This window comes from Dama dama, chromosome 8 (genome assembly GCF_033118175.1).
Source record: "Dama dama isolate Ldn47 chromosome 8, ASM3311817v1, whole genome shotgun sequence".
Taxonomy (NCBI): Eukaryota; Metazoa; Chordata; class Mammalia; order Artiodactyla; family Cervidae; genus Dama; species Dama dama.
In genome coordinates this window covers 9936706-9959845 of record NC_083688.1, presented here as the reverse complement: position 1 = coordinate 9959845, position 23140 = coordinate 9936706, and the positions used below count along the sequence as shown (strand labels likewise).

Below are 23140 nucleotides of genomic sequence, written 5' to 3'. Positions count from 1 at the left end.
TGACCTGCTAATTTCATTTGTAGGTATATATTCTAAAGATTAACACCCACATATGTCAAATGATGTTGCAAGGAATAACACTGTCCATACAAAAGATTGTAAGTAATCTATATATCCAACAACAGGGACAATTTAAATAATTTATACTACACTCATACAACACAATACTCTGAAGCCATGAAATAATTAGATATTAGAGACGTCTTTATGTACTGATATGGTAAAATCAAGAAAGTATATTTTTAAATTCAAAAGTAAGATACAAAGTAGTAAATATGTTAGGCTAACATTTATGAGAAAAGGTAAGAATCTACATAAAAATGAATAAAATTTCTCTGGAAGGATACTGAAATTGAGTATGTTAGTTGGTTCCCAGAGAGTGCATTTGGTGGCTGAGAAAAACACTGGAAAGGAGATGATCTTTTTAAACTTTTAAGCTAGCTCTAAAACAGAAAATTTTAAAAGCCAATCAAACCAATAGGCTTTCAGTGAACCTCTACTAAATGTTCAGCATTATATCCTAAAAGCTCTCTTGGAATTTCCTTTTGCCTTTTTCAAAAAGTATACAAAGTAGTAAGTTAGGAAATCCAGGAGAAAAAATTCCCCCAGACAGTAAGAGGAAAACATTACAATCAATAACCACAAAAGGCAGGAGCTTTTACTGTTGATTTTACCGCTTTTATTCCACCCCCCAACCCTTATAATATCACCTCTTAATGCCCCAAATCAACTCTGGTTAAATGAAATGGGGTCCATATGTGATAAGGGATTCTGTCGTGGCTTAGATGGTAAAGAATTTGCCTGCAGTGCAGGAGACCCGAGTTCAATTCCTGGATTGGGAAGAGCCCCTGGAGAAAGAAATGGCAACCCACCCCAGTATTCTTGCCTGGAGAATTCCATGGACAGAGGAACCTGGTGGGCTATAATCCATGGGGTTGCAAAGAGTTGGACACAAGTGAGTGACCAACATACACATGTGATAATGGGTGGGAAACAAAACAAGGGAAGAAAATGACAGTAAAGCATTTTTAAAAGTAAGATGTCATCAAATCAGCATCTTAGGGAACTTTAAGAACTTTCTATAAATAACAATAATAATAGCAGCTATTATTTGAGGACTATATATCATGAATTTTACAATATACTAAGCACCATGCTAAATACTTTACCTACATAAATTAACTATTCCTTCTCTTAAACTTAGAAGACAAATAGGATGTGTATCTTATTATACAGATGAGGAAATGAGTCCTAGAAGTTAAAGGGCTTATCCAAGGTCATATGACTTATAATAGCATTTTTATTACTATAGTTGGGGGGTTGAGGGTATCAAAAAAGGTTATCCTTTTCAACCTCAAATTAGGAAAGAGGGAAATAAGATAGCCTTTTGAGATTAGGATTGTAAAAATCAGTACAGCTGAATATTTTTCCTCCTTGACTTCCAAGATATCATGTTCTCCCACCACTATGCTATTCTGTCTCCTGTGGGTAGAGAAAGAGAAGATACAGTTTAATCTCTAGATGCTGAAAATGCCTTGTTCTTGTTCTTGGTCTTGGGCCTTCGTCTCTCTTCTTTTTTTTTCCCCAGTGACACTATCCAGTCACTCAGCTTCATGTCTTTATAGACCACTGGTTTACAAACTTTTTAGTCTCAAGACCTCTTTGCACTTTTAAAAAGTACTGAGGATTTTTTTTTAAAAGGTTATCAATGTTTACCATATTAGAAATTAAAACTGAAATATTAACTTCATTTAAAAGTAACATTATTAATTATAACTTTAATGAAAATAAAATTATTAATTTCACTTAATAATAATAAAATGATAAGTTAACACATTTTAAATAAAAAGTAACTATATTTTCCAAGGCAAAAAAATTTAATGGGAGGAATGGCAGTGCTTTACCTTTTTGCAAAAGTCTTTAATGTCCAGCTTAATGGATTCTCATGTCCAGGCGCTCATATCTACTTTTGTATTTACTTTGGTGCAAGATGTTATTTCAGTTGAAGTATATGAAGAAAATCCAGCCTCATAAAGATAAGTAGTTGGAATCAGGAGTAGTATTTTAATGGTCTTTTCAGATCATTGTAGGTATCCTTCTTTGATACTACACAAAAACTGGATAAATAATGGTTTCTTAATGTTACGATGTGGAATCTAAATCCACATAAATGAGCTGTTGGTAACCTGCTACATTAAAATGCGCTGGTTGATTTTACATTATGCCTGCGTCTTTTACACACGTATGACTTTTGTACATGTATGACTGTTTGGAAAAGAGCGACTTATTGAATTTGAAGATCTTCAAGCGCTAACATTTATTATACAATAAAATATTGCTGACATTTGTTAATATTACCACAGATCTCATCAAAAAGTCTTTTAAGAAGTATTAAGAAGGGACTTTCCCAGTGGTCCAGTGGCTAAGACTCTGCACTCCCAATGCTGGGGCCCCAGGTTTCATCTCTGGTCAGGAAGCTAGATCTGATATGCCACAACTAAAAGATGCTGCATGCTGCAGCTAAGACCTGTTAGAGCCAAATAAATAATTTTTTTTTTAAGTATTGAGAAGCTATCAAGCTCTTGGTGGCAAACACAAGTTTTCCTATATTCTTTTTTTTTTTCTCTTTAAAGTTCAAATTTTATCCTTGGCAACAAACACTGTCAGTTGTTCTTCTTGAAGTGACAGTTTACTTCATTCATTTTAAAGAAAATGTCTGCCAAATACCCATATTTGAATAACCACAGTTTTCGTCTGCTAGCCATTCTTTCAGATGGTGTTCCATGAAAAAAAATGTCCAGTTGAGCTTACAACTCAAAACAACTGAACAAGTGCTTTTCCTCAAGACAACCATCATAATTCAGTATGCAGCAGCAGTACTTTATGGATTCTTCCTACCCCATATACTGAAGAGATCTATACTTACGGGTTGAAGTTTAAAATTAGTTAAGTTTTATTGCACTTACATCAAGGGCATTTTAAGTAAGACTGGCTTGTTTTGGGGGGGGGGGTCACTGCAAATGCATAGGGTGAATAATTTAATGAATTTGATGTTACTTGCCTTGAGTCACACTAAAGTGACAATAGTTTTACCACTTGTTCACAAACTTTTAAATGAATTAGTTTAGTTTTGCAAATAATGTCTTAGTATTATTACTATGAAAGTAGTTTTGACCTCATGGACTCCATTGAAGAGGTCATGGGGATCCCAGGGGTCTGCACACCACACTTTGAGAACTGCTACTGTACAGACTATTACAATGACGTTCTGGTTTTTATCCCAGTCTATTCTTCCCTGGTGACTCAGCGGGTCAACAATCCATGGGCAAGGAGCCACAGGAGATTTGGGTTTGATCTCTGGGTCGGGAAGATCCCCTGGAGAAGGAAATGGCGACCCACTCCAATATTCTTGCCCAGAGAATTCAATGGACAGAGGACCCCATACTGTCTATGGGGTCGCCGAGAGTCGGACATGACAGAGCGACTGACACTCTCACTTTTCATGCTTCTTTTGGTCCCAGGCCCACTGGACCTTGCAACAAGGATAGAAATGTCTTTGCACTTATCAAAGGCTGAGCCCTCTGCTTCAACTGTGAATCCTAAACCCTCCAATCTTCCTTAGGACTTTGCTCCTTCAGTTATTCTGTCCTAATCCAGCATCCTCAATCCCTTTCTCTCTTATCAACATACAAACAAGCTCTAGTATTTCTTCCCATTCTTACAAATCCCTCCTTTGATCCCATAGGCCCCTCCAGCTACTGTCCCATTTCTCTGCTTCCTTTGGTAAACAAAGTCCTTCAAGAATTGTCTACACAGCTCAATGGAGCTGGAAAACAAATACAAAAACAAAACAAAAGTGACTTTGAAGGGTGGAAACAAGGGGAATAAAAACAGATCTTCTTCCTCCAAACTCCTGAAAGACTCCCCACTGGTTAAAGTCAAACAGAAGAGAGACTCGATACATCTGTGCAAGTCAGCTGTCCAGGCAGTGAGCAGAAGATAAAACAGTGAAGAGGAGGTGTAGAGACAAGAGAACGTTATCTTTTACAATTTTGTTAGGGGAGCCACTTATGGAAACCTCCCACCATGGCCAGGCACAACAGTAAGAGTTTTCCTACAATAGGAGGTCCTGGTGAACAAAACAGAACCAACAAGGTACCACCAGCTGGAAGCGTTTGGGAAAAGTCAGAAGGAGAGAGGGGATGCCAGTCCATATGTCCCTTCAACCTCTAAAAACCCTTCTCATGGAATTCATCCTGGCTGAGTGATGAGTGTGCCAGTGGGAAGGACCCTGGGTCAGAATGACTGGCCAGGGACAACCCAGGAACCTGTGGTGATAGGATTATATCACCATAAAACCTGAGACTGTAAGCCACGGGGCAGAGCAATTCTCTTGGGTCCCTTTACCCTGCTGTTCTCTGCCTGGGTGCCCTTTCCCAATAAAGTCTCTTGCTTTTTCAGCATGTGTGTCTCCTTGGACAATTCGTTTCTAAGTGTTAGACAGGAGCCCACTCTCTGGCCCTGGAAGGGGTCCCCCTTCCTGCAACTGTTTACACTTTTCACTGCTTACATCCTATCTTTCCTTTCATCTAGGGGAAAAGTTTGTAATAATTAAATAAATAGATATATAAAATTTAATCACCCTCTTTAAAATTTTGTGCAGTTGTGGGATCTCAGCTCCTCAACGAGAGGATGAACCCAGGCCCACTGCAGTGAAAGCACCATGGGACTTATGAGTCTTAACCATGGGACTATGAGAGAATCTCTCAAAAAAATTTTTTTTTAAATATAGAGTTGTCTACTTGCTATGGGCTTCCCTTGTAGCTCAGTTGGTAAAGAATCTGCCTGTAATGCAGGAGACCCAGGTTTGATTCCTGGATTGGGAAGATTCTCTGGAGAAGGAAATGGTAACCCACTCCAGAATTCTTGCCTGAAGAATCCCATGGACAGAGGAGCCTGGCAAGCTACAGTCCACGGGGTCGCAAGAGTTGGACAAGACTTAAGCGACGAAACCATTACCACTACTTGCTACTGCACTCCTTCATGTCCCACTTACTGCTGTCTAGTATCTATTGTCACCACTCCAATAAAACTGCTCTAGTTAAGGCCACAGTCATTGTTTTGCCCTTACTTATTCAAACTTTCCAAAGCACTGAGGAAAACTGACCACTCCTTTCTTGAAACGCACTCCTTACACCCTCCTGGTTTTGTTTCCGTTCTACTTCATTGACTCTCTTCGGTGGTTAACTTTTCAATCTCCTTAGGTTGTAATCGATTCTGACAGCTGGAGTATCTCTAACAGTTAGGTATTGGACTCTATTCTTTAAGCCTAAATGGATAGCTGAAATCTCTGAATTTCTCCCTATGGTCCAGAGCTCTCCCCCAGTTAGCACCATCAACTGCCTACCTGACAGCTCCACAAAGCTATCCAACAGGCTTCCCAACTTTACAGGTCCAACCCCCTGATTCTCTCATAAGCATATTTTTTCTCCCAGTCTTCTTTCCATCTGCTCTGACTTCTCTAAGCCTCACAAGTGGCAAAGCTGGGATGTTTGCTTTAACATCTAAACCTCTGTGCATGCCTTCATACTGTGCACTGCAACTACAGGTCCCCAACAAGGCTGCCTTCAGCCAGGTGTTAAGTTCAAACAGTTCATCCACCTTAACACATTTTTGTATTTGAGTGCCAAATCTTTGGAAATCATAGAATCCTGTTTTGTGTTCACCAAAGTTTCCAAGTCTATTGTGGACAAAGTTATCAAACCAGGAAGAGATAGTAGAGACAATATGGGTTGGGTGGAGGCACAGCTAAAAGGAGAACCCCAGCCAGCTAGCGGGAACTGTCTACTCAGCATCCACCCGAGCGGGGTTTCTCAGCCTTGGCATTATTGGCACTGGGCAGTGCATAATCCTTTGCTGCACGTTCTTTGTTGTACTCTGATTGTAGGATGTTTAGCAGCAGCCCTACACTCTATTCACTATATGCCAGCAGTGCTCTTCTAGTTTTCACAGCCAAAATTGTTTCTGGACATTGCCAAATGTCCCCTCAAGAGGTAAAACTTTCCATGCACCATCCCCAACTGCACTAAACAAATGTACTTTATCCTCTAAAGGAAATACGGAAAGAAACAAACAAAGGATAAATACAATATATTTACAAACTTATGAGTTCAGAGACTTTTTAGAGATATGTGTGTGTGTGCTAAGTCGTTCCAGTCATGTCTGACTCTTCAACCTTATGGACTGTAGCCCACCAGGGTCTTCTGTCCACTGGGATATGGGGAAATAAAAGTATAAAAGAGTTTAACAAACTGTGCAAATGGTGTAAGCCCAATTTTGTAGAAAAAAATTGTAGAAAACACTGAAAAACTTAAGAATAATAATTGTTATTTACTGAACTACCTATTTTTGATAAACTACTATTTTTTATTAAAAAAAATTTCAAATATCAAATCAATCAAATAATTGATTATAATTATATGAAAATACGCAAGAGATGAAAGTATATAAAATGCTAATAGTAACTATATTAGGGAGGTGGGAATAAGATGCAATTTCTAGTTCTTTTTTCATATTACTATTAATGTGGTCATATTTTATAAGGGATAAAAGTTTATAATGAAAAGAAAGCAATAACAATCATCTATAATTTCACTACCTCCAGATAACACTGTTAGTTTTCAATAAATTCCTTTCTAATCTTTTTCTAAGATCAACACAATCACTTACAAACATTAATGTGAAGGAACCAAGGATGTCACTAAGTTGGATAGGACAGCTAAAAGTTGGAATTCAGAACATGATCTTGAGGAAGGAAAGGGAATGAAACTAACATCATGGGCTGTTTTGGGGTCTAACACAACGAAAAAGCTCAACTTCTGGATTCTGGATCTGACTCTCCATGAACTGGACAGGACAACACTGGACAAGGTGCTTAGATTTTCTAAATCGCTTTTAAAAATATACATATCTATTTCCTATCTACCTCCCACAGCATTTCTTTGAAGCTAAAATGAGAAAGCATGTGTGTGTGTGTGTGTGTGTGTGTGTGTGTGTGTGTGTGTGAGAGAGAGAGAGAGAGAGAACACTTTGTAAACTCTAAATTCATATACAAAGGTAAGAATCTTAACTGTCCAAGCCAACAGTAAAAATAGCGGTATGAAAGAAATTCAATAGTCTTTTTCCAAGCACCAAGGAAATAATATGACAAAAAACAACTTCCGTGTGACCATGTGAATCACTAATCTTGATTCAGATTTCTGTGCCTAATAAAGCTGCTGTAAAGGAGAGGTAACCTTCAGGTATGACCTACAGAGAAAAACTGTTTATGCCTTGAACAGTGCCAAGAGGATTCTCAGCAGGCAGAGAGTGGAGAACCAGTCATCTGCATCAAGGGTGCAAAATGGATCTCTTACCTGCAGCTCTGCTTCCAGGCCCAGCCGTCTGATAAAGGGATCAGTGACATGGTAGCGCCGCTCAAAACTCAGGGCACCCCGCTCCTGGGGGACAGAAACAAACTCATAGGTTCACAGATTCAAATGTAACATGATTTACTATGTTCCTATTACACATACAGCATTGTGCTGGGCTAGAGCTAGAAAAAGAGAACAAGAAACTGGCCTGCAGGAAATTATACTGTACTTCGGCAGGGATTAGAGAATAGAAGCGAGTATGTAATTAAGCACTACGTCATAATTGTTAGGCTCCAAAAAAGAAACCTGAAACAACAAATAGGGAATGTTTCCATATTTAGGTTAAAGAAGGTGGGCAACATCTTTAGGACACATATTGCAGGATATATACAAAGGAGAAAAATAACTTGCATGGTCCTCCAATTCTGTGACTCTGTGCCTCTAGGAATTAGTCATGGCCCCTGAGGGCCACCCAGTCTGATGAAATCAAACCAAAAATGCATCCCGACAAGTGGACAAAGCTGCAAAAGGATGCAGGGCAAAATACATGAAACACAGACTAATGTGCACCAAGTACCTAGCTCATGTAGAGGTACACACTCAGTCCTTCTAGATGGTGACCACACCCTATGCTGCGTGCCACTTAATTTTTTAAAGATTTTTGGCACCTAACCTTTACAAAGAACTTTCTCGGGTTCTTTTAGATTTTATCCTCAAGATTAGCCTGCAGGCAGACAGACATTATTGTCGTTTAACAGTAGAAAACCACGGCACAAGGAGGTGAAATGACTAAAGTCATACAGGTAGTTAATTAGGGCAGTGAGATTATAAGCTCCTGACCCCAGCCTGGGGTTCTTATTTCAGAAGCACCTCTTGTCTTGGTTGAATCTCCTCCATTAAACCCCTGTGTTTCTTTACTGAAGGCCTCCTTGACAAAGTCTGGGCTACATAGCTAAATGAGTGTGACTGCCCAGTCATTTATTCATCTCACAGTACTAGAGTGTCTTCCATGTACAAACCGCAGAGAAGAGGTGCAGGCTTTGGTACAGGAGACCCTCGACGAAAAGAAGAGCAAGCTTACGCTAAAGTGGGATTAGGACTCTCCCAGGTTCAGCTGAGCAGCCAGAGCAACACGAAGAAGCTCTACTTACTTACTTCTGCTGCACCCCCACCCTCAGAGATGTGCACACTCATGCTCCCCTCCCTCACCAGACTCCATCAATCTCAGGAGCCCAGGTACAAGTGCTTGGACAGAGGAATCTCCATGCATTCCACGTTCTTGGATAAAAGAAGATCAGAGTCAAGAGACCTTGGCTCTAGTCCTGGGTCTGTCACTAATTAAATTATTCGTGCAACTTCAGGCAAGTCAGAGACTCTAGTCATCAGTTTATTCAGCTATAAAAGAAACCTGTGGGGAGAAAAGGACCTCATGTTCTGGATCATGGGCCTGGGTTGCTTACCTTTATCTGCCTACGGATGAGGTCTCTAGTTATGTTGACTTTTGCCATCTTCTCTTAATGGGTTCAACAGAAGGACGCTATAGAAGGATCTTCAGGACCCTTGAGCATTCCAGCCAAGCCCAGGTCCACAAGACACACATTTAATTACCTGGGGGGAAAAAAAAACATCAAACCTTGGGGGATGGGAAAAGGTGGCTTTGGAGCCCTGATTCCACCCCTAACATACCCCACCAGCCCACCCAGTAAACTGGCTATTGCCTGTGATTTATGACATGGTGCACTGGCCCTGCTCCATAGTGGTGAAGAACCTCTGGAGGGTCAAGGGGGCAGGGGAGAAACAGTGATTCACAGCCACAGGAAATACTGGAACAAACACTGAAGGAGCACACACTGAAGGAGTGTGGGCTTCTCCAGAAAGTGTGTGTGTGTGTGTGTGTGTGTGTGTGTGACTATGAGTATGAAGGAAGATGGAAACACATCCTGAAAGGAAGAACAAGGCATACAGTGAGAAAGATGTCAAGTTTCACTTGCTCAGTATGCATCTGTGGCCACCGGTCTGTAACTTTTAATTATGCTTCAAAATCCTTGACCTTCAGCTTAGCTCTCTCCCGAACCAAATCAGTATCACAGACAGAACATTCAACTTTGTAACAGATCCACAGAGTCAAAGAGTGGAGAGGAAATGTAATGGTGACCATGTCCAACTTTAAGAAAACTTTCTTCAGTATCCTGATAGGTAGATTTTCATACTCAAAACCTCTTGAAGCAAACTATTTCTTTGTTATACAACTCTGACAGAGAAACCATTTCTGATAATTTACCATTAAGAAAGCACAAAATACGGGAAATAAAAAAGTTCCAAACTGAAGCACACTCATCACAGAGTTTGGAAGAGCAAAATAAATAAATAAAGCCACCCAGGTTTCCAATGATAGAGGAACAGCTAAATAATGGAATAGCCATATGATATAATGCAGCATTAGAAAGGCTACTTGTGAAAGAAAAATGCTTATATTACATTGCCTGTATTTTCTTTTGCAATAAACACTATCATCACAGCTATGTTTAAAAAAGGAAATATAAGAAATAACAATTGCCATCTTTACATAGTAGTATGACTGAATCTTTCCTTCTACTTTTTGATGTTTTCAAATTTTTTCTATACAAGCACATTAATTTTACAATCAGAAAAAAAAAAAAAAAAACCAGCTAGAGAAAATAATCCCATGAAATTTTAAAAGAAAGTTCTGCCTCTTGTTATGCCCACTTTTTGGTCCTGTTTCTACCTCTGGAGTCACACAGGAGGTCCAGTCTTTCTTCTCCATGATGGCTTTATGACAATGGCTTGGGGACCCATCAGGCCTCTCTGCCAACCCTCCTGAGTCAGCAGGACCCCCTGAAGCCACTTTTGGACCTTCTGGCCCGGGCTTTCCTCCTGCTGGCCTCCTGCAGATCCCTTGTACACCCTCCTAAAACCAAACATTCCCCACCTGAGCTGTGAGGAGACTCCTTCCCTTCCTTTTGGCATTTAACCACAAAAGGAGACTCCATTTATAAACACTATGTTATTGGAGATAGCTTTTTCCCCCTTTAGTACTAGGCACACAGTAGGACAATAAAAAAAACTTGCTGCCTGAATACATGTTCCCATTCAGCTTGAATTCTTTGGGGTTTATGTCTCCATGATCTATTTTGGGATTACAAGCTCTTAAAAGGGCAAGAACCTTCCCTTAGAATGTGGAAGCCAACCAGCACTGCATCTCAGTAAGCATTACCTGGGATATACAGAAGTCATGGGCACTACCTAGGATCACAAGACCTACAAGCACCAAGAACATCCAGGGATGCTATTTAAGAACTCCAATTCTGGGATGGCTTTTCCAGGGGCCCTTGGCTATCAAATTAAAATGATGAATTTGAACAAACTGACATTAACTAAGCACTGGCCTGCAATTGTGTTTATGGCTCTGATTCGTGTTATAACAGTCAAAGCCAAAATATTAACAGTAATTGCCCCCACAATCACCAAGAATATGGGATGGGGCTTATCACAATGGAAAACATCAAAGTCAGTGAGTATATCTGATATAAAGTAAGACTAGCCATGTGGCCTTGGTCAAGTCTCTTAATCTCTCTAAGTAGGCACTCATTCCTGTGACTCACAGGCACAGGAAGCATTGAAACAAACAGTGAAGGGGCCATGCATGCTTCACCAGAAGAAGGCTCACTTTTTCCTCCCAACACCCTTTTCCTTAGAAGGTTACTGGGAAGGTCAAATAAAATAATGTAAGTATAAAGCCTTTTCCCTAATTTTATTTTGAAAGGAACATAAATACTTGTATCTGCTAAGAAATAGTAAGTTGCCAAATATTATGTACTTACTATGTGCCAAAAATTGTGCTAAGTGCTTTATATTTATTCATCCATTCATTTATTCACTCAACAAGTGAGCACAAGAAGCTTCTACTATATGCCAGGTACTATTCCAGGCCTAGGAGACATAGCAGTGAACAAAACAGATAAATTCCTTATTTTCAGGGTACCTATATTCCAGCAAGAGGTGATAGATAACAAATAATAATACAAATAAGACTATATCCAATAGTGAAAAGTGCTATGATGAAAATAAAACAAGCTGACCAGAGAGTGACTGATGAGCTACTTTTAGACTTGACGTTAAAAAAGATATGGTGCATTTTGGAGTTGTCTGGCTGCTCAGCATGTGAACTTCCTTCCTGTATTTTGGGAATTTCCCATCTGATGAGTCTGGTGGGAAGTGGAGAGCCCTCTCACTATGAAGTGAGAATGGTGGAGACAAGATTCTCTTTCTAGGCTCCCCTACACCTAGTGTGTATGCGTATGGCCCAGGCTACGTCAATAGACACATGAGCCCCAGACCTTAACTGAGATCTGCTGTCAAAGAATCAGAGGATCATGGAGAGTCCATGCTGGCAGGAAGGGGTGCTATAGTTGCCATTAAGGTCCAGTCAGCTGGTGGTAGTGTAAGCTATGTAAGTGGCAGCAGTGACTTCATGGACTGGTTCTGTGAATAATTTTGGCTGTGGGTCCTGGCTGCTAACTAATTTCCCTTGTTCCAGCCCATTCTTCAAGCCTGGCTTTTTGGCCTTCCTTGATATTTTGTTGAGTTTCCTTAATATCCTTTCAACAATCAGCTAGAATTGGTTTCTGTTGCTGACAACTACAAATCCAGTCTGATATAGAGGAGTTCTCTGAGATGATGACATTTAAGCTGAAATGTGAATGGCAAGAAGTCACAAAGATCTAGGGGGATACAACTGAGAAGGGAGACAACCAGTGCTAACATCAGCTCAAAAGCTTGTATGGTAGATGCTGCTCCTATTGTCACTGTCCTATCATCACACAAGGAGACACAGTCATAGCTATGAAACAATTCCCACAATGTCACATAGCTGATAAACTGGAGCCGCAGCAGGGACCCAAACCTAAAACTGTATGTACACTCTTAACCACTATGCATACATAAATAAATTACTACGGTATGCAACTTCCTAGAGTAATGATCACTACAAGAATCCCCAAAGTGAAAGTTGCTCAGCCGTGCCCGACTCTTTGCGACCCCATGGACTATACAGTCCATGGAATTCTCCAGACCAAAATACTGGAGTGGGAAGCCTTTCCCTTCTCCAGAGGATCTTCCCAACCCAGGGATCAAACCCAGGTCTCCTGCACTGCAGGCAGATTCTTTACCAGCTGAGCCACAAGGGAAGCCCAAGAATATTGGAGTGGGTAGCCTATCCCTTCTCCAGCAGATCTTCCCGGTCCAGGAATAGAACTGGAGTCTCCTGCACTGCAGGCAGATTCTTTACCAATTGAGCTATCAGGGAATCCCCAAAAGAGCCAAATAAACTGTCATTATTCATCCACTAATTTTCTTAAAACATAAACTGAATTTTTACCAAGCACCAAGCACTGTGCTAGTCATGAGGGAATACTGAAGATGAAAAGATACAGTACCTATGCTAAGAAGCCAAGAACCAAAGGCAAGGGACTTTGGGGAATTCCCTGGTGGTCCAGCAGTTAGGACTTGGTGTTTTCACTGCCAAGGGCATACGTTCAGTCTCTGGTGGGGGAACTAAAATCCCACAAGCCACAAGGAGCTCTAGCTAATATTGGTGTGTAGCTTGGAAATACTAAAAGGAACAAGAAGGGTAAAAGCAGAGAAACTAGGCAAGCAAAAATTGCTGCTATTCAGGTAAATGATAAAATGGAAACTGGGATTTAAAACAGTATCAGACTGGTAGACAGAGGTTTAAGACCCCAAATGTCAAATTTAACACAACTACTACTCAGGTGGTATTTTGGTAAACAGCTCCATCCCCATCCTGAGAAGAAACGATAGCACACTGGCAGACAGCTCGTTCTGTAACACAGCCCACCCTCTCCTCTCTAAGGAAACAGTGCCTTTTCATAAACTTTTAGAGGCAGACAAGCATAACTGGAAATGCTTCTAAATAGAGGTCATTTAAAAGGCTCACCTCAGGAGAGAAATACACTCAAATGTACAGAGGGCATAACTAGTTTCATACTTCTCAAATACAAACAATCAGAGCAATAAATAAAAGTTGTATGAATACGAGATTCAATCATGGTCAAATTTTAAAAGCATTATTTTAAGGAATGTTCAGAAATAGTCGATTCTACAGAGTAGTCGATTCTACAGAGTAAAGAACTTACAGACATGAAATGATATGAATGAAATATTGAAATTGGCAAAAGGAAGTTACGTGTGTGTGTGTGTTTGTGTGTGTGTGTGTGATTAAACACTAAAAAGTGTTTAATTCAAGAGAATTTCTATCTCTGGTGCAGTATGCGAATTACATAATATTCAGTTCTGTTGAGGGGTAAAAAGACCAAACTAAGTGACTTCAAGAATCCATAAAGTAACAATTTCAGTATCTACTTTGCCAGGTATGTGCTAGACTAAGAGCACACAATGTAGTCAAAGTTACTTGAGTATCAAAGGCACCCAGGCCATAATCAGAGCTCCAAAGAGAGACTGAAGAAGGCTAACTTTAACTTAGTCAAATGATCAAAATGAATAGCTAGGACAGTAAGATCAGAAGGAACATGGAACAATAAATTAAATCTTATTTATACTCATTTATTCACACATCTAAACATATAACAGTAGAGCTAGACAGACTCCTGGGAAATCACTAATGAAGAATGAAGAGTTTAACAGTCGACAAGCAACTTTTTTTGGGCTGCGCCACACGGCTTGTGGGAACTTAGCTCTCCAACCAGGGACTGAACTGAGGCCATCACAGTGAAAGGGCTGAGTCCTAACCACCAGGGAACTCCCAGACAACAAGAAACTTTTAATGTATCTTCTTCATCCTAAGGATAGCACAGTTAATAAATAAACTCTGATTTTTCACACTTAAAGCTCTCATAACATTGAGGGCTAATTTGCTGGCAGAACATGAAAGTTCAAGAAAACGTTCTCCAGCTAGAATACAAAGGTTTAGGAATGGTATTTACTTGTAATTTAAGATACTACAGGCAAACTCCAGCTGATATTCAATGGAAAAGAGGAAGAAAGAAGCCAGTTTTTGAGAATCAGGAATATGAGAAATATAGAAACACCTAAGGCACAGAGGAAAACGTTATAAAGAAAACGTGAGCTTCTACGTAGATGTTGTATCTTCCAAAAGGTATTCTGTTCCTGGAGCTCTAAAACATCTAGAACTTAACACCATCACTTCCACAAACTTTTAATTTAGGCTACTGGGATACTTTCTTCAATGGGCCTATATCTGTTACACTTAAAGGAAGCTAATAAAATTCAGTTTGGAGGACTTAAATGCATACTTCATAATGCAAGTGTTAGTCCCTCAGTCATGTCTGACTCTGTGCAACCCCATGGACTGTAGCCCACCAGGCTCCTCTGTCCATAGGATTCTCCAGGCAAGAATACTGGAGTGGGTTGCCATTTCCTTCTCCAGGGTCATAATGCAAAGGGTACCAGTAACATAACAGCTTAAGGTTAACAAACCCTAGAACAAAGTACACCTGGAGAAGCTTACTCATCTGGAACCAAGGATTAAATGGTAATATGCAAACATGAGGAACCACCCATTTTGGGTGTGCTTTAGTCCTTGTTTGGGCTCTGGTTAATGTAGCAGAAAGAGAAGCAGACTTAAAATACATAGGCACCCGGGCCTGAATTTCAGCCTCTGGTTGGGCAAGTGACTTAATCTCTCCGAGTTTCAATTTGCTCACTTGTAAAAGAGGGATGCTAACCTACTTCAATGGATCATTGTGAGGAATAAATGATGAAGTATGTATGAAAGTGCAAAATATATACCTGGATCACAGTAGGGGCTTAATAGATGGTTAATTGAAGGCTTAGTTGGACACGACTGAAGTGACTTAGCAGCAGCAGCAGTAGTGAAATGACAGTCGCTCAGTTGTGTCCGACTCTTTGTGACCCCATGGACATTCTTCAGGCTAGAATACTGGAGTGGGTAGCTGTTCCCTTCTCCAGGGGATCTTCCCAAGCCAGGGATCAAACCCAGGTCTCCCACGTTGCAGGCAGATTCTTTACCAGCTGAGCCACAAGGGAAGCCCAAGAATACTGGAGTGGGTAGCCTATCCCTGCTCCAGAGGATCTTCCCCACCCAGGAATCGAACCGGGCTCTCCTGCATTGCAGGCAGATTCTTTACCAACTGAGCTATGAGGGAATAGATGGTAGCCAAACCTAAATTCTAAGACCGGACAACTCCCGTTATCTATGCTTAGTGACACGGTTACAACATTTCTTCCACATTTCCTTCCCTACTAGAGAGACAAAGCTGACACTGAGGATTCCATTGTGTGTGGTATGGTGCGGCATAGAGAACAGGATGTCTTTATCACCTCTGCTGGCTTTGAAATACATCAGGAAAAAAAAAGTGACTTTGTTGAAAACAAAAAAATTCCATACAAAACTTGTGTAAGAATGCAAATAGTAACATTATTTACAATAGCTAAAAGGTAGAAACAACCAAAATGTCCATCAACTGATGAATGGATAAACAAAATGTGGCTTATGCATACAACGGAATGTTATTTGGTCATAAAAAGGAATAAAGTATTGATTCACGCTGTAACATGGATGAAAACTTGAACACATTATGCTAAGGGAAAGAAGCCAGTCCCAAAATGCCACATATTGTGTGAATTCATTTATATGAAATCTCAAGAATAGAAAAAGCTATAGAGACAGAAAGTAGATTAGTGGTTGTCTAGGGTTGAGAAAGAAGATGGGGTGATTGGGGGTGGGCAGTGATAGCTAAAGGGTATGGTTTTCTTTTTTTGGGGGGGGGGGAATGACGAAAATGTTCCAGAATTAGATGGTTATACAACTGTGACTACATCAAAAAGTGAAGAACTGCACACATTAAAATCTTGGGTTTTATGGTAAGTAAATTATATCTCAGCTGTAAAGGAGGATAAGTCCCCAAACCCTTTCTTCGGTTCTCTACCTCAAAACCACAATTTAAGAAAATTTAGTTCTCACCCTTTCCTTCATTTGTCTCCTAACTCGAATAGCAGTTATTTATGTGGCTTCTTTTCCTTAACAGACTGAAAACATCCTGAGGGGCAACTCTATCTATCTGATTCATCTACTGACCCCTCCTGGGTCTCCCAAGGAGTGATGTGAGCTTAGCAGGTGCCAATATATTAAAACTTGCTGAACGAATAACAGCATGACTGCCCTGCATACAACATTATACCTATCACAATGCTTCTGTTCATGCTTTTATTTGAACTTCACAATATCTTGAGAGGAAGCTGGAAAGTTCCTATGATCCCCTTTTAACAAGGGCAAACTGAAGCCCACTGCTATGTGGTACTGAGGATTAGGGTCTTGTGCTCCAGGCCAAGACCTGCCCATAACTGGCTATGTAACTCGGTGAGTATGGCATTTCATTCCCTCAGCCTATTTACCCATCTGTAAAATGAGAGGTAGACTGAGATGCACTGCAAAATTCGTTCCAATTCCATTATCCCAGGACACACTGCTAGGAAGCAGTAGAGTGGAAATCAAACCCACATCATCTGTATTCTCTTTCCTCTGGACTTGCTGCCTCCCACTGCAGGGAGGTGCCCCCAGCTGAGTGACAACTGACCGACCTCCCTGTCAACATCCTGAATTATGCAAAAAGATATATGCAAGTTTCCTCTCTATTTGCAATGGTTTTCCTACTGGAGCAATCCTATGGGGGGGAAAAAAAGCACTTCCAATGCATAAAGGTAATCTGAACTAAAATAATAAAATAAAAAGTTGGCTGTGGAGTCCAACAGACTTCAGGTTCAAATTCCAGTTCTGCCACTTACTTTCTCTGTGACAGTATTTCTAAACCTTGGTTTCCTAATCTATGAAACAGGGATTATAAAGCCCACCTTCATAGAGTGATGAGGAATGGGAGGAACCACATATGTAAAATGCCTGACACTAAGTCTGTAAATAGTATTTATTGGACATTCTAAGCACTTTACAAGTACTATCTGACAGACCTCTCCTCATAACAGCCCTATGAGATGGGTACTACTATAATTCTCATTTTATAGATGAAGGACTGAGGCATGGAGAAGTTAACTTGCCCAAAGTTACAGTAATTAAATGAAGAGTCAAACTAGGTAGTTTATCTCCAGAACCCAGGCTGCTGACCACTAAAAAAGAATTACTTCTACTATCTTTATTTAGAGCACATCCAAGCAGTCTTTGCCAAAAGAAACTCTGTCTCTTATCATTTCTTAGGGTTAAGCTAAGGCATCAAAATCACCTTGACTCTGCTGGTCTCAAACACAACCTTAAAGGTTGCATTTCAGGGTCATGGACTAAGTTGGCACAAGAACATCTGAGAAAGGTGTGGATGGCAGGACAAGTCCATCAGCCAAGCATCATTGGAAAAGTTCTTTGCCATCTTTGAGGCTCCTGGCTTAAACGATTCTGTATGGGGCTGACTGAAGCATTCTCTGGGAAAGGCCATCCTAAGAAATGCTCCACTTTGTGGGAGCACTGGATGAAACTCACCTTGATGTCTTCTCTGTCTGTAGAGTTCTCTATCGCCATCTGAGTTTTGTAAAAGAATTTCCTGTTCTCAGAGCTTTGCTTTTCAATGACCATACTAATTTATCTGTGATGTCACAGGGCCACAATTATCTTAAGGTAGTGGAAGGGAACAGAAACAGAAATGGGAGAGTATTCTGATAACGTTATCCTTTCTCACTGAATTCAAGAGCATCCAGTCTTGCATTTCACCTTTAACTTGCATCGTCCCAAATCCTGCCACAACTCAACGTACCTCTCATAGGGAAGACCTTTAAGTTTCACCCTCTAATTTCACTCCTAGTAGAATCAAGGAAAACTAAGTCAATCAATTTGGAAAGGTTTCCTTTTTGATTCAATTGCAGTTGTGTTACATCCAGATGTCCAGCTCAAGAGGGAACCGGAAGAGCCACTGGCACCCTTAATCAGGCCTCAACTGATGAAGCTCTCTGACCAGAAATGCCTGACTCCCATTCTGCAAAAGGCTCTCTAAAAGGTTTACAAATAAGCACAGTTTTATGTTTTCCGAAAATAAAATCTGGAGGTTATGAACAAGGACAAAATTTTACCAAGGTCCTGATCCTAACACTGCCTCCAAAGAGCTTGGAGACAGCTACCTGGGCAAGGACTGATCCTCCTCTGCCCCCTTCCCCAAGAAAATGGGGTTAATACCTCCCCAGATGGCTACAGGGAGGATTAAGGGTTATTATTCTTTGCATCCAGCTCTGTCACAGCTCTAGCAGTTATGACCTTGTTCATTCTAAAATAAGACATTAAATATAAAGATGCAGCAGTGATCCCTGAGTCTGACTCTACAACAGGGTGAGAATTTCCTTTCCACACGGCCTCCAACATTGCCTCCTATACCTCAACCTGTTGGCTGAATCCTCCTCTTATTCAGGCCTCAAGTTTTTAAGGTATTAGTCACTAATGCCACAAAGCCCTTTGTGGAGTCAGCAGCTATTACTAATAGCACCAAGAATGAACCCCAGAACTACTCTCAGGGTTTCTGAGAGACCTGAATTCACCCTGAAGAAACCAAAGTCCCTTCACCCCCAAACCCAGGCCCTTGATGGGCAATAGATGAGATCTAATGAAAAGCAAATATTACATCAGTGAGTCCTCACAAACCCACTGTAAAGTAGCTGGTCATTTCACAGATCAGAAAAGCATAGCTCAGAGAGAACATGTGATTTACTCTAGGACACGCATCTAAGAAGGTGCACACACAGGATCAGTATCAGCCCTACCATTACTCCCTGTGTAACCTACAGCATATCTGTCAACTTTCTGGATCCTCAGTTTCCTCACCTGTAGAGTGGGAATAGTGATAATACTTATCACTAGGACTAAATGAAATATTGGAGGAAAAGTGTCCAGCAAGTGCCAGGCACAAAATATTCAATACATATTAGTTTTTTATGGATCAAAACAGTAGGAATTTTATATAATTTTCATATATTAAGTTTAAAATACTAAGAAAAAAACCTTCTCCAATTAACTACATAAGTATGAACTCCTCTTCCATATCTTTGATAAAAAGTGGCAAAGCCTCTGCTTGAATACTTCCAATAATGGGTAACTCACTCCTTCACAAGGCAGCCCATTTTGTTTTTAGAAAGCCAAATTCTCTACTGTCAAGCCAACATCTACCCTCTTGGGATTTTCATCCTCTGATCTTAGTGCTGCATTCCAGAATCACACAGAGAAAAGTCCAGGTCCCTTTCCAAGGACAGTTCTTCAAGTATATGTCCCCCAGACTCTTAGCTCTGGTCCCTTCAGCTCCTGATCAAGTGTCACAGTCCCCGAGGAGAGAGAGCTGGATCTGAATTCTGATCCTTTCACTTACTAGCTGTGTGGCCTTAAGCAAGTTATTTTGCCTCTCTGAACCAGTATCTTCATATGTATGCCAGGAAAAATGATTTTTGCCTCACCGGGTAGTCATGAAGGTTAAATTAGATAAAGTAAGAACACTACTGAGCGTAGAGTCTGACATATACCAGGCCCTCAATAAATGTCAGTCACTTTTTAGGATGTATTCCAATTAGCAAATATCCCTCACAGTAAATGAGCCAGAATTAAATGTAACACAAGGGACTGGTTTCTGATGGGAACTATCAAGGCTTGGGTTTTTGAAGAGCTTTCTTATTATACAGCTGAGAAGAAAGCAAAGCCCAAGAGTTATATGGGTTTGGCAGCCCAAAGATATGGTGGAGAATCCGAAAGGTGACGATGAAAGAAGAAAGGAAACAGAATGGATCATTAAACCAGTCGCCCAAAAGAAAAGGTATCACCACACCATGTGTTGTCTATGACTCCCTCTCTGAGACCCAGGACTGCACATGCAGGCTATATTCCTTAATTCAAAAGAGAGAAGAAAAATAATTAAAGAATAATTAAAGTCACAGTTCTGGATCGTCCCAGCAGTTAGCCTCTCCAGAGCTACAGATGTTTAGCAGGGGGCTTCTTCAGTTGTAACCTGCCAGATTCTGAAGCCCAGGTGTGTGAAAATATCCTTCACAGGATGTCCCATGAGTTCTTTCCAGCTAGGAAAGCAGTTTGACAACTTTAAAACTCAAAACTGGCAAATCGTCAATGATACCATCACCACAAGCATTACACATATTCTCTTTCCTTCAGTGACCCCCAATGGAAGGAATCTCAGGCACAAATATAAATTGCTGTTCAGTTATTCCTCAGAGTTGACCCCAAGCACTGCTTCTACAAACGGGAATGTGACTTGAACACAAGTGCCCCCAAACAGATCAAAAGAGGGAAGGATCGCTAGACTCCAGAACTGAAGCAGTGTGATCGCAAACTATGGCAGAAAAGGTTGTTTTCCCACCTACCAATGAAGCACAACAGCTTACAGTGAAGAAATTCATTGTCAGTCTTAAGACTCAGCCCAGGGAGGGGGGATTGGGATGGGGAATACATGTAACTCAATGGCTGATTCATGTCAATGTATGACAAAACCCACTGCAATGTTGTGAAGTAATTAGCCTCCAACTAATAAAAATAAATGGAAAAAAAAAAAGACTGGGCCCAAAGAAGCCCTTCTAGTTACTCCTTGGCATGTGATAGAGGATCTGGTTATTACTATACTCAACAGCCAAGACTCAATTCAACCTCTTTAAAAACAGAAGAATTACAAAGAAGAAGCCAGAATTCAAACCAAAATAGCCTTAAGTAGTTCCTTCAACTTAGGAAGAAAGACTAGCCACTCAAGAAAGACTGCAAGATAGAGGAAAGTTGAGTGAGGCCACTGGGCATACCTGTGCCCTAGGTGGGGATTTCATAATGCCTCTGAGTCAGGAGGTGACCTCAGAATAGTTTTCTCAAAACTGTTTCAGGCTTTATTAAAAGTGATGACTTAACTGCCACTTTGCCCTAACCACCTACCCATCTTTAGGAAGAATGGGGAAGCTACAGCGACCCTACCAGGCTTTTAAACTCACTAACTTGAGAAGAAAACTTTAAAGTTGCTCTACCAGTTAAAGAAAGTCATAGAAGAAAAGGCCTTTGGGCGAAATAGCCAAATTAGGTTGTCAGACATGAGTCGTAAGCCCCAATATCTCTTTTCTAGAGACCCTGGTAGCACACCTGCAGAGGAGAGCCAGAGGGCACTGAGCAAATTCAACCTGGCTGGCAAGGGGGCGTCTCACTGCAGCTTTCAGCAACGAGTATTGGAACCTGCTGGGTCGCAGTCTCTCTCCTACTCCACACTTCCTACTTGCCCTTTGAAGTGGGTACTGAATAGCCAGTTCCCAAGTAAAGGCCCTTTTGTACGGGCGCTACAGTCGCCTGGTGGAAACACCTCGGCAGAGTTCAGTTTGGTGCCAGGATGGGCCACTGAAGGCATCTGCGGCTGCCAGAAGCCTGGACTGGACACGGGGATGGACACAGAGAGAGAGAGAGAGAGAGAGAAACTAAGAGAGAGCAGGAGGTCAGGTCAACGTTGCCCTCACGGCACTTCCACCTGCCCCCTTCTTCCAGAGACCCGGGCCAGATCAGATGTCAAACAAAAACTCCGCAAAAAAGTCCCGTGATGGGACGACTTCCATCTCTCCCTCTGCTGAGGCTTCCCGAATTCCCAAAGCCTCCCCCCCGCCCCCCACGTCCCAGCCAGCCCTCCGTCCCCACCTCGCCCCCGGCCCACTCTGCCCCCCGCCCCGGCGAGGCCTGCCCCTTCTCGGGACACCCCATGGGCCCCCCCAGGCGGACAGGCTCAGGCCCCCGGGCAGGCAGGGCTGGGGCCGGCCCAGAGCAGAGGCGGCCCGTGCGCCCAAGGCTGCCGGAGCTGGTCCTCGCCTCGGCGCCAGCGGAGAGCAGGGGGCGGCGGCTATCCGTACCTGTCAGGCCTCTTCCTAGGACCGGTGGCGGCGCAACTTCAGGAGCCCATGTCCGTCCGGGGGGCCCGGCCCCTCTCCCCGGAGGGGGGGCGCGGATCCCGGGGAGGGGGCTGGGGAACCCGGGCTGCTCTAGCCCCTTCCCATGCTCCCCGCCCGGCGCCTGGCCGGGGCCGGACAGCGCCTCCTCCCGCCCCTGCGCACCACCTCACACCCGCGCTCACACACACACTCACACTCCCTCGCGCGCTCTCACACACGCACTCCCCTCCCTCCTCCTCTGTTTATCTCCTCCAGCTGTCTGGGGACCCAGGAGAAGCCCAGCACCGCGCCTGCGCCACGCAGTCTCCGCCCCCGCCCCGCGCTTCACAGCCAGCGGCTACGCTACGGAGACAGCGCCCGGCAGTTTCCAGAATGGCGATCAGGGCCCCCGCTCCTCCCCGCCCCGACACCCTCCACTCCCCGCGCCCGGTCAACGTCTGCTGCCGGCGGCGCCCACTAACCTGCTAGTGGGGGAGCCCCGCACAGGCGCGGCCAATCCGCTTCGCCGCTCGCCAGACCGGCAGCCAGTGGGCGGGCGGAAAAGCTGGGCTAGGCCCTGGGGCATCCTGGGAGTAGTAGTTTTTCTCCGTCGAAGAACTCCCGCAGCGCGGGCTCACCCCGCCCAGTTGCCATTAGTTACCCGGACGCGCCTTCTACCCTATATCCACGTAAAACGCTCCCTGCTGTCGCTTTTGGGACACTCGCCTCACCCATTGCCCCCAGAGCCCGACACAACCTCCTAAGAGCCTTCTCAAGACTTCCTCAGAGCCCCTTAATCGCGGGACCCCTGAAGGCTG

The 23140-nt window shown here is 42.4% G+C and overlaps 1 protein-coding gene across 4 annotated transcripts in view; it reads right to left on the bottom strand.

The window, feature by feature from the left end:
• The window catches only part of WDTC1 (WD and tetratricopeptide repeats 1), a 60977-nt gene extending 38256 nt beyond the window's left edge, over window positions 1-22721 (bottom strand). Inside the window, exons 1-3 of one of the 4 annotated variants that reach the window (XM_061148315.1) lie at window positions 22305-22721; window positions 8873-9020; window positions 7416-7499 (exon numbers count right to left, since the gene is read on the bottom strand). In XM_061148315.1, coding sequence (XP_061004298.1) covers window positions 7416-7499; window positions 8873-8920 — 132 coding nt within the window. In that variant the 5' untranslated portion in view covers window positions 8921-9020; window positions 22305-22721. The remainder of the gene's footprint in view (window positions 1-7415; window positions 7500-8872; window positions 9021-22304) is intronic. The other 3 variants (XM_061148312.1, XM_061148316.1, XM_061148313.1) reach the window with 3 other exon arrangements.
• Between the last annotated feature and the right edge of the window lie 419 nt (window positions 22722-23140).